Source organism: Hakea prostrata, unplaced genomic scaffold (genome assembly GCF_041222555.1).
Source record: "Hakea prostrata isolate BN-2017 unplaced genomic scaffold, UWA_Hpros_2 contig_12, whole genome shotgun sequence".
Classification (NCBI taxonomy): domain Eukaryota; kingdom Viridiplantae; phylum Streptophyta; class Magnoliopsida; order Proteales; family Proteaceae; genus Hakea; species Hakea prostrata.
The window spans coordinates 217,210-229,341 of NW_028291131.1; the positions used below are offsets into that span (position 1 = coordinate 217,210).

At 37.0% G+C, this 12,132-nt stretch overlaps 1 protein-coding gene across 1 annotated transcript; it reads left to right on the plus strand.

Annotated features, from left to right (window-relative positions):
• The first annotated feature begins 4,875 nt into the window (after window positions 1-4,875).
• LOC148999369 (pollen receptor-like kinase 4) lies at window positions 4,876-10,512 on the plus strand. Its single transcript, XM_089141206.1, has 3 exons — window positions 4,876-5,677; window positions 7,504-8,124; window positions 9,760-10,512. The coding sequence occupies exons 1-3, from the start codon at window positions 5,005-5,007 to the stop codon at window positions 10,425-10,427; spliced, it is 1,962 nt and encodes a 653-aa protein (XP_088997332.1). The 5' UTR covers window positions 4,876-5,004; the 3' UTR covers window positions 10,428-10,512.
• Window positions 10,513-12,132: the final 1,620 nt, after the last annotated feature.

Here is a 12,132-nt window from a genome sequence, read left to right on the forward strand (position 1 = left end):
GGTCCAAAACGTCCATTCCTTGCCCCAGGCGATCCTTTCCGGTATCCTTTCCACTAGAGTCAACATAGTCCTAGACTATAGACTCATCAACCCTATTTGTCATCCACATATATTAGACGGGAAGCTCTCATGTCCCCTCACGGATTGGCTACCGGTCTTGAGCGCCCATGAGCCTAACTATATGCAACCCTACCAATCAATGGCCCCCACAATGTGATTCATGTCTTCTCACGGGTTGGTTACCGGTCTTGAACACCCATGAATCCCCATTGCTACCACAAGTCGTTCGGTCTCAATACCCTTTTGAATCGGGTCTGATATAACAAGGAATATCCTAGCCAAACACTGCTAGACAAGTCCTAGGTATGACAACCAATAATCCGGGAAAGTGTCAAAGGGCAACATTGGAAATATCCCATACTATTCCCAATGATGTCCAAGGACAGAAATGTCAAAAGGACATTCCCCAATCCCAAATCATACCTAAACAATCACAATCCCAATTCAGTCATATCATTCATGACATATATCTCATCAAATAGAAGAGTATAATAAGACAAGATCAAATGAATAAGCAACGTAAATGAATAAGTATTCATACATGATCAAGTACATAAAGTAAATAAGGAAATAAGATCCTACTGTACTTACAACATTCATATCATAATAGAAACTATCATAACAGTAACAAATCTAAGTAGTTCCCAAATTAGAAACTAAATCTATGCAATCTATGTTACTATGCTAACAACTGTCCTTACCTTAAATAGATTCGAATATATTCCGGATGAACAAGAGGATGAATCCAAAGTTAGCAAACAAACCCTAGAATAGCATCACACAGTCATTAGGAAGTAGTCCTAAAAGAATGAGCATCAATCAAATTGAAACGGACGAAGAAATCCAATTCTATCACTGCGGGTTGATTGGCTGGGTTGACTGGTTCAGTCGACCTAGGCAATCTGCCCAGAGAGTAATCCGAGTCCAAAAACAATATTTTGATCCGAAACCTATTCTATACAATCTGGAATGCTACGAAACTTGGAGAGAATGTCTAACAAAGTAGTCTAAGACTAAAAAGCATATTTTAGACATCAAACTACGATTAAAACCATTACTTACTAAATTGAAATCATACTCTCTATCTTGGTAAAAATCATGGTTTTCATTGAAGACATGCTATGAATGAAAGAGATGAACTAGAGATGATGAGATCTCATTCTAGTACATGAATACAGTAAATCATAGGTATGAATAATCATGGAGAGGCATCTATAATGCTAGAAGAAATCAAAATAAGAATATGACCATAGATGCATGTAGAAAACATAAGAATCATGGTAAGAATTTATTATGATGATCATAGTATGAGAATGAATGGAGATTGTAGAAGATACAATTGCAGATATGCAATATCTTCTTCATAATCTTAGATTAGAGAAGAGAAAGATCATGGAAAGAATAAATCAATATCATAGAAGTAAGATTACTAATCTTTGATTGAAGAACAAGAGAGAGAACTTGCAAGTTTGCAAGGTTTGATCTTCTTCAACACTTTTGGAGGCTTGGAGATGAGTTCCCTTCGTTCTCTAAGTGTTTTGGAGGCTAGGGATATTAAAATCACGAAGTCATGAGGTATATATAGCAAGATAACCTAAACAGAAGATTCTGCTCGAGTTCAGCAACCTTGGGTCGATTGGCTGGGTAGACTGACCCAGACTGTCAACTTAGTCTGAAACAGGGATTTGAGGGCCTTTCACTACTCGGAATCAAACGAAACTTTAAACACATAAACTATAACTTACCTAGTATGGAAAAATGGCTTCAAATCATATCCAACCAAGCTCTAGGGTCATCAACCAATCTTCTCTTCATCAAGGCATAGTCTCTTCTCTAGATCCAACACTGTCTTCAAATATGGGGCATCATCGTCAATCTCCATAGGTTTGGAGTCGAACACTATGTCTTCTACTGATATGGCCCATAGTTGACTTTCACTTCTACTTTGGGTCTTCGGACCTACGGACAATAGAGTATCCGGGTAAAGGTTAGGGTCGGGTTTCACACTGTCAGCCAATGCAAAGTCCAACTCTTGATCATTGGTTTGCTGTCAAAAGGATTTTGTAGTGGGTACACTCTCTCATGGAATAGTCATCAACAAATCCTCTAATATGACTTTAACAACCTTCTTCGATTCTGATTGGGCTGGATGCCATGATGATCGTAAATCTACTAGTGGTTATGCTATCTTCCTAGGGCCCAACATTGTCTCTTGAAGTTCTCGAAAACAATCCACTGTTGCTCGCTCTAGTATAGAGTCTAAATATCTAGCTATTGCTAATGTTGCTGCTCAACTCACTTGGCTACAATCTCTACTTCATATGCTTCATATATTCTTTAGTGCTATTCCTGTACTCTGGTGTGATAATATTGATGCCACCTATGCAAATCCAGTCTTTCATGCTCGTACCAAACATGTGGAGATGGACTTCCACTTTGTTCTTGATAAAGTTGCCAAATGATATCTTCATGTTCATTTCTTATCTACTAAGGATCAACTGGCTGACATCTTCACCAAGCCACTATCTACTCCATGTTTTAGTAGCTTGCTGGCCAACCTCAAGGTCACTTCACCTCCCTTGAGTTTGTGGGGGCGTATTAAGGATACCCTAGCCACCACTTCATTTCAAGCTTATGTGGCTAGGGTTGCTTCCAAGAGTTCCACCGCTGTTAGAAGTCCCACAACTGATCAAACACTAGTTACTACATTCAAGGCTTCCAAGAGTTCCATTTCCGTTAGAAGTCCCACAGCTGATCAAACACTGGAAGAACTCTACAATTGGTACTCACAACACCCTAGTCAATATTTTAGGTACTTTAAAACACCTACCTTCATGTAAACCGAAACACTGTAACTCAAGAGTCCTAGAACCACAACTATAAGGGTCCTAGAACACTGAGGAAGAAACTCAAGAGTCCTAGAACCACAATTGCAAGAGTCCTAGAACACTAAGGAAGAAGGACTCTATTTCTATATAGAGGCTTGTACTAACTCCTTGTAAATTGATGTGAAATAATACTCTCTCTCTTACACACTCTGTCTCTCTCTCTCTCTCTTTATCTCTCCTTCAATGTTTCTCTCTTATTATCTATTTCCCTATTCAACTATCTTTTTCTAACAGTTTGAGACGCATCCGTAGAGTGATTGGTACCATCATGTTTCTTCTCCAATTCTTGCAAGGTTACGCTAACATGGTGGTGTCAGTGGTGCCCAATGTTGGATGGATTCCATGTAAATTTTATTAAATCTTAGATGCTCAAATCATGGTTCAGTTTGTTAAGAAAAAACTATTTTTTTCACTAAGGTCGGTTACATGTCCACCTGGGTTTTGAACGGTTGGGATTCAATAGAAACCACATGGCATCTATCTAATGCTGGGCACCACATGCACCATTAAGTCACTAGCCGCTTGGTCAGAATCCGAGAATTATACCGCGGTGTAAAAAATCAGAAATCTAGAGATTCACCTACACAAAACGGAACGAGATTTAGGGTAAGGGGTGAAACCGAGATTTCAAAAAGTTATACATTTGTACATCCAAAATCACGCGATCAAATAGTTTTTAGGATGAAGACACAGATTTCATTCCACAACCAAACATTTAATTTTATAAATTATAACTCCATAGATTTGAAATCTATAGATTTGGATTCTCTAGATATTTGAAATCTCTAGACTCATGTAACCAAACAGGCCCTAAAGGAGCGACATTGTACATTATAACATCCAACAAACTGTTTTCCCCACCGAATGGTGAAAAAATTGTGCATGATCTTTTGCCTCAATGACTTCTATTGCAATTCATCCGAAAAAGAAAAGTAATGTTTATTGCAATAGTCCATTTTTAGCCCATGAAGAATTTAATTACAACTTGGATTCACATCTTCTACAATTCTCACCTCCTACAATTCCTTGTAATTCCTATCTGGGATTGTGACACATTGACACGTGACAGTTAATTATCCAAGGATAATGATTGGAACCCAACTAAGAATTGTATCTAATAAATCCCAAAATTTTCTCCTACCGGCAGCATATGTAATATCCCTATCCCTATATATAAAAAGCGCATTTGTAAAAAAAAAAAATCCCAAAATTTTCTCCCAATTTTGTCTCTCCTCTTTTATGGAAACTTAATTTAAGGGATTTATTAGGTTCAGTTCCTAATTGGATTCTAATCATGACCCTTGGATAATTAACTGCCACGTGTCACAATCCCAAATAGGAATTATAGGAGATGAGAATTGTAGAGGTGAATCCTAACAACTCTTATCTCAAATAAATGGAGTCGGATGAGATTGAATGATTTTTTAAGTATCCTATTGTTAAGAATGACGGGAATACGTGGCAGATACTGAGACTAACGCAGATAAACAATTGACATTTTCTCATCAACCATTCATCAACTAACTAGCTACTCAGGAAAAAATAAAAATAAAAAATGCAGCTAACTAACAAAAAAATTTTAATATTGATACATACAACGATAACAACAACAAAAACAGAATTTTAAAGGGCCGGCCTCAGATTTCATCTTATTTCATCATCATCTTCCAACACATATACATGTACTACCCCTCTAAAATCTTTATTAAGAAGAACAATCCAGAGATCTAGAGAAAATCAAGCAATGAAGAATTAGTCAATCTTATTTTGCATATCTCTCTCTTCAACCACTCTACTTTCTATTCTTAGTTCTTCAACTTCATGCCTTCCTTCCTCAACCATTCATTGATTCCCACATCTTCTCTCCCTCTCTAGTTGTCTGTCTCTCTCTCTCTCTCCTTCTCTCTCTCTGGCTTTCCTCATTTTTCTGGCGAACTCATAAAAAACCATTAATCTCCAAAGTTTCTCCCGCGTTCCCCCAAACACAGCGCCCAGTAGCAGCAAAAACGCCACATTGCGCGCACATAGCTCTGCTTGTGCGCGCACCAACCCCTTCATGGCCCGTTACCAAACAGCACCCTTCAATCTTCGATGCCTTATCATCTTCTCTATCATCTTCATGGCAATGGCAGCACCACCTTCATCATCATCATCATCATCATCATCGGATGCAGATATCCTTCTCAGATTCAAGGCTTCATTAAACAACACGGTTGCCCTTGATAGTTGGAAGGCGTCCGGGAATCCTTGTAAGGGTTGGGTCGGCGTCCGCTGCAGCGGAGACATCGTTCGTGGATTACAACTTGAACATATGGGTTTAGCAGGAACCATTGACGTAGAAAGCCTCATGGATTTGCATTCTTTAAGGACTATAAGCTTCTTGAACAATAGCTTCAATTCTCCTGTTCCAAATATATGGAAGCTTGGAGCTTTGAAATCTGTGTTTCTGTCAAATAATAAGTTCCATGGTGAGATTCCAGACGATGCATTTGCAAGTATGGGGTCTTTGAAATTTTTGTACATGGCAGAAAATAATTTATCTGGTAAGATTCCATCATCAGTTGCTACGTTGCCAAAGCTCCTGGAATTAAGTCTTGATGGGAACAGGTTTGAAGGAACCGTTCCAGATTTCCAGCAGAAAGGTTTGAGAATGGTGAGTGTTGCAAATAATCAATTGGAGGGTCCAATTCCTGCAAGTCTAAGCAAGATGAGTTTAAGCTCTTTTGCAGGTGAGTTCATTAATTAATTTATTTATTTATGTGTTTTTTTTTTTGATAAGAATTTATGTGTTATTTGTTCTTCATCATATCTAATGTTCTACCCACTTCCATAATTCATTACAAAATTATTTTGGTTATGTAATTAAGGTTATGTTTGGATGCTAAGAGTGACAGGAAAAAGTTTTAAGAAACAAATTGAATTTGACAAGAGAAAGGCACATCAATCAATCATTTCATCGTGATAGACTCTATCTTGCTAAAAAAATTTTCTTTCTTTTTTACTTTTATGTATCCAACCATAACTTAAAAAGATCCTTGGCCAGATGAGTTTAAAAGAAATAACCTAAAGATTTGTTGTGGCATTATTGTGAAGAGATAGTAAGATTAAGAAGGTTTTAGGTTTAATCTTCCTCTTCTCTTCTCATCTGTTGAGTTTAAACAAATTTAATGATAACTAAGCAAATCAATCATTATATTTTTATGGTTTTATTTATACTTACTTTTCCTTTCCTTGGCATCCCAACATAGCCAAAAATAATACAAGGAGATGAGAAGCCTCATGTCCATCAATGCATGTATTGGGATTATGCTTGTTATATCTAACAGTCGATTGAATTAAAAAATAAATAATAAAAAACCAAATATTAGAAGTAATGTGGTTGAAAGGAAAATTTTCATTTTCCAGCTATGAAATGATACCAGTTGTTTTTTTTTTTTCATTTTTTCTTTTATTTTTATTTCTACGTGTGAAGATATGCTTCGAGAATTTATTATAATTAAAAATCCTATGTTGCAAATCTTGGAATAAGCACTTTGTGAACTTCCCAGCACGTTGAATGATCATTGGGTCCTCGTCTTCATTTATAATAAAATTTCAAAAGATTTCAAGGAACAGGTCCTCCTTTAATTAATTTATTAATTCTTTGATCCTGACTCTTAGGTTTTATTTATATATATTTAATTATTTTTGGGCTTGAATTGGACAGATGGAATCTAAGACTGGGAACCATCTATCTTGTTATAATTTTTAATGCAAATAAAAGAGGGTGATTATATTTCTAAAAGTTATTTGGTTTAATTTTTACAACTTGTTTTAGTGCATGCTAGATCAAAGAGAATAGAAGTCTGAAAGAGTAGAGGACTTTATGAATTTTGAAACTAAAATTGATTTCAGTTATGTTATTCAAGGAATTTTGAGGCTTGAAATCTCATATGTAGTGACAAAGTAGTAATTTTCATGTTTTGCAAATTATTCATCACCACCTCATAAGGAATAGGTTTATTTTATTTTATTTACTTTTTTGGATTATCATCAAGTTAATCACAAGGACTAGGGGTACATAGGTCCTTAAGATGGAAAAATGGAGTGGGGGGGGGGGGGTGTTGCGGAGGGAATGAAGGCTCAAACCCAAGACCTCATTAGTCTTATTGCCTTTACGTAGGAGGCTGACATCATTGTGTCAGAAGTATATCCATTCATGAATAAGAGTTGAGACTTCAAATTTGCTTGGGGCAAAGTTTCTTCCTTATGCATAAGCTCCCCTTGAGGATTAGATGAGGTACACGTAAGTTGTCCTGGACACCTTTGAGTGAAAATCATATTGAGATAAAAATCATATAACATTTAGATTATATGTTGAAACACACCAAGGGCATCTCCATGAATTTTTTTGCTTCTACCCCAATTGGAAGAACTTTCCCTATACTTAAGTTTGGAAGGAAAGTGAGATTGATTCACAAACACCAAAACCCAATTTTATTTATTTAATTATTTTTTTTGTAAATTTGTTCAAAAATTTCTCTTCTCTTAACAGTCTTAAATTCTGATTGTGCAGGCAATAAGGGACTTTGTGGGGTGCCTTTGGGGGCTTGCAAAAGCCAAGCAACAGCAGCTGCTCCTAAGCAATCATCATCTTTACCAAAAATGGTTATTGCTGCTTTTGTAGCTCTAGCAGTAGTTGCAGTCTTTGTTGTTGTTCTAATTCTCATTGCCGTTCACCGGAGAAATCGTCGAACAGAACAACTAGGTCGACCGTCATCAATTAGCAACCGCCGAGCTAAGGTTGTATCTTTTGATGAAAATGACATGGATGCTAGGTCACAAGATCACTCTACCTCTAGCCATAAGGCAGAGCATGGAAAGTTATCATTTGTGAGGGATGATGTTGAGAGGTTTGAGTTGCAAGACTTGCTTAGAGCCTCAGCTGAAGTACTGGGTAGTGGTTCCTTTGGTTCTTCTTATAAAGCAGTTCTCACTACTGGGAAAGCAATGGTTGTGAAGCGGTTTAGGCATATGAACAAAGTGGGTAGGGAAGATTTTCAAGAGCATATGAGAAGGCTTGGAAGATTGAGACACCCTAATTTGCTTCCTCTTGTAGCCTATTACTACAGGAAAGAAGAGAAGCTATTGGTATCTGACTTCATAGGAAATGGCAGCTTGGCTTCTTTGCTTCACAGTTAAGTCATTCTCAGGTTTTCATGCATTAGTTTTGCTAACTCATATGCCTGTTTTTAGTTGGTTCTCGGGAATAGGTTATCAAATGACTTGACCTACTCTCTATACACACTAGAGGTCCTAGGGCTAGGGAATATTTCTTATGACTGGGCTGTGCCATGTTGGTTTAATTTCAATGTTGTGCTTTGAGCTGCGTAAGGCCCTGATTTCCCCAAGTGGTTCAGGGCGAAATCTCAATCACTTATTATACATATATACAGGGGTTGAATGGTTGAAAAAGTAAAAACATACAAATCGGGTGGTCAAGATTTCACCCTCAACCATCCATTGCATCCTTGCCATACGCAGCTCAGTGCTACGCATTAATTGTGCAACATTGAAGCTCCATCGGCCATTGATATCTTGATGGTTGATTACATAGACATTGAAATGTGTGCAACACAACCTAGTAATGTAGAATGCTCTCCATAATACTTTTGAAGGTTGAACTCCTCCGGTATGAGCAGGGGGCAAAACCATGGTGGGGCCGGGGGCCATGCCCCCCCCCTCTTTAAAAAAATTATATTAATTTCTTAATTTTTATATTAATTCCTTTAATTTTTTCAGTTTTTTCTCTTCCCACAAGTGAAATATCATTATTTGGTCCCGTCAATATTGAGAACAATTTTTTAAAGGTAAAATAATGGGTATAAGTGTCATTCCTAATTAGATACTAACTCTTCAATCCCTTTTTACTCTCCTCACTCTTGTCTCTCATCTTTTCTTCCTATTTATTCTCTTTGTATAAATGTGGATTAAAGGAAATTTTTGAAAAAAAAAAAGTGTAGGTATTCAAAATGTCATTCCTAATTAGAAACTAACTCCTCAATCTCTATTTATTCTCTTGTCTTTCCTCTTTTCTTCCTATTTATTCTCTTCCCTTTCTTTTTTCCAAGGAAAATTTGGAAAAAAAATCTTCTCCACAAGGTAATCTTTCTCTTTCTCAATTTATTTATCATTTCTCATTTTCTCATTTTTTTGGGTATTCTTTTTATTTGCTTTTATATTTTCTATTTTTTTATTTCTCCTGCAATTTTTGTTATTTGATTTTATATTGTGAATAAAATGGATGTATCATGTAATCACCAAGTACGACACCAAGCCTTGGTGCAATGGTAAGCATGTTTCACCATGAGTAAGTAGTAACAGATTTGAGTCCCAAACCATCTCCTTAACGATGTAAAAGCTGTGGTAAGACCGCATATATCATCCTCCCCAAACCAATTTCTCCAACCTCCTGTGTTAGAAGCTGGGAAACTTGTGCACTAGATACACCCTAAATGAACTATATTTGAAGTTTATCGTCACTTTACTTGCTTATTATCATATTTTGAAACTTATCTATTCTAGGGTGATTTTGTTTTACAAACACAAGGGCAACTTTTACAAACCACATGCATAATATATAATAATTCACTTTCAAATTATTTTTAAAGACCTTTTGGTCAAAAACCAAAATAACTTTTATGAATAAGACAATGATAACTATCAATGTGATCATAAGAAGATTTTCAATTACATTGAGTATTGTTTTTAACTGAGGAAATTGGGAGTGAATGATTTAAACTTGTGATTTTTGTATGTATTTTGAATTCAGGTAACAAGACAGGAAATCAACAAGGGCTTGACTGGCCAACTCGCTTGAAGATCATCAAAGGAGTAACAAGTGCTTTGGCTTATCTCCACAAGGAACTTCCTAGCTTGAGTGTTCCCCATGCTCACCTGAAGTCTTCCAATGTGGTTCTAAATGAATCCAATGAGCCCTTACTAACAGACTATGGCTTACTTCCAGTTGTCAACAATGAACATGCTTCACAGATAATGGTGGCATTCAAGTCTCCAGAGGTTGCAGAACAAGGTGGGCGTGTGACAAAGAAGAGTGATGTTTGGTGCCTTGGAACCCTAATATTAGAGCTCTTAACTGGTAAGCTTCCCATGAATTACCTTAAACAAGGTAGGGGAGGTACAGAATCGGATTTGGCTAGTTGGGTTCAGTCTGTTCCAAAGGAAGAATGGACAAGAGAAGTTTTTGACATAGAGATGAAAGGAACAACAAATGGAGAAGGACAGATGCTGAAGCTTCTCAAGATTGGATTGAGTTGTTGTGAGGCAGATATGGAGAAAAGGTTGGATTTGGATGAAGCAGTTGACAACATTGAAGAAGTTAAAGAGAAAGATCATGCTGATGGTATCTCTTGTTCATATAATAGTGAAGATATGTACTCTACAACAGATGAGTTCAATCTCTCTATGAATAGAGAATAGTTTCAAGTGGCGTTGATGGTGGCCTGGTGTTGATGGTGGCCTTGTTTTGGATTGGTTTGGCTTTTATTTATAATTTTGAAGGATCTGGTGGGAACTTGTGTATCATGTTTTAGTATTCTTTCTAGGGTTCAAAAAAAAAAACTTCAACGAATTAGGAATAGGGAATGTGGTGGAATTTTCTTTTCGTTAGTAGTGTAAAGCGGTAAGGTTTCTTCATTCTTTAGCTGCCATGGAATTGGTTGTTTTACTTCTCTTTGTTTCTCCTTCTAATAGAGACATAGATTAGTCTATTAAACCTGTCTTATAATTCTTTTTTCAACTCTCTTCGTAGATTGCATTTTTCAACATATATGCTTGGGTGTTAGAATCACAATACAGTAGACACCGTATACAAACCAAATGGCATGCAATAAGAATAAAGATAGAAGCACAACAGTAAACTTTTCTTGTATTAAAAGCAATTACTTGTATGTTGCAGAAGAAATAATACAATAACAACAAGAACTTGAATAGGGTGAGTTGAGGCATATAGAACATTTATTTCCTTAAGGTATTTGAACACCCCCTATAGTGCAAATTGGGTTTGACATTGGCATTCTCACCTCCAAGATACAACTCCCTAAATCCAAAGGCTTGCACTCCAACAAAATCTACTTGCAAAGGAGATACGTAGGTAGCTAGTTAACAACATAGGAAGAAAAACAAAAACAAGAATTTTCATTTTTCAAGAAAATGATTTCTTAGAAACCAGAGAGCAAAGACATGTGTTGGAATACAATTACAGACTCTTATTTTCTTATAGACACCCCTCATTAGTCCACGTATAAGGTATAGACATTTTCGTCCACAGATAGGCTAGGGAAGGGCGTGTACGTAAGGTCACCTCTTTATGTAAAAGGGTGAGGGTTGTGATTGTTCGTATAATCACCTCCAAGACCCAATAATGGGTTTTTTAGGTCAAGTCCCAAGTCCCATCATAGATATATGGATATTAATTACATAATATTATATATCCCATGACATGGTTGGACTAGGGTCCACGGACCATGGCCACAGCCCAACCTAGCTTGGATCGGCTCGGTGCATGCACGAGTAGTTCGTACTTAGTTCTCTTCTGGTAGATATCCCACTTAGAGCAATTGTTATATATATAACAATACTATTGTTATCTCCATCTAATGTGGGACTAAAATAAATATGGTAAATTAGACTACCTTTTATATGCTAGATTGCAAAAGCTTTGGATCGAAATCCTCCCATCCACAAGAGACCTAAATGTACAAATCCAACATAGGATTTTTTTGTTGTTCTCTCATCATGGGGCGTCCCCAATATAGAGACACGTGTATAGGCAGGGTATAGGATACTTCTATAAATACTTGTACACAGTTACAAAATATTCATTTAATACAATACTTTCTGATGCGGATCAATTATGCTTCTGGATCCGACTGAGCCTCCTCTCGTATCCGGGACGATGGGTCCTGCAAAAAAGGTTAGATGCGGGCCGGCTTGTGTGCCGGGCAGCCGCCTCCGATGATGAAGTCAGATAACGAAGGGCGAGAGGTCTTGTGCAAAAACTACACAAGAATAGGCTTAGTGTGTCCTGAATTACTTACCAAGGAGATGTGTCCCCTATCTTATAGTGATTAACTTACCTTACGTGTATTTGGTAATTTCTCTCTGACAGGAACCGTCGAATCCC

Bases quoted from the DNA above. Each gene is read 5' to 3' on its own strand.
- LOC148999369 (XM_089141206.1), top strand. From the start codon at position 5,005: ATGGCCCGTTACCAAACAGCACCCTTCAATCTTCGATGCCTTATCATC. The intron at 5,678-7,503 runs GTGAGTTCATTA...CTGATTGTGCAG, and splicing joins GAGTTTAAGCTCTTTTGCAG to GCAATAAGGGACTTTGTGGG. The intron at 8,125-9,759 runs GTTAAGTCATTC...TTTTGAATTCAG, and splicing joins CTTGGCTTCTTTGCTTCACA to GTAACAAGACAGGAAATCAA.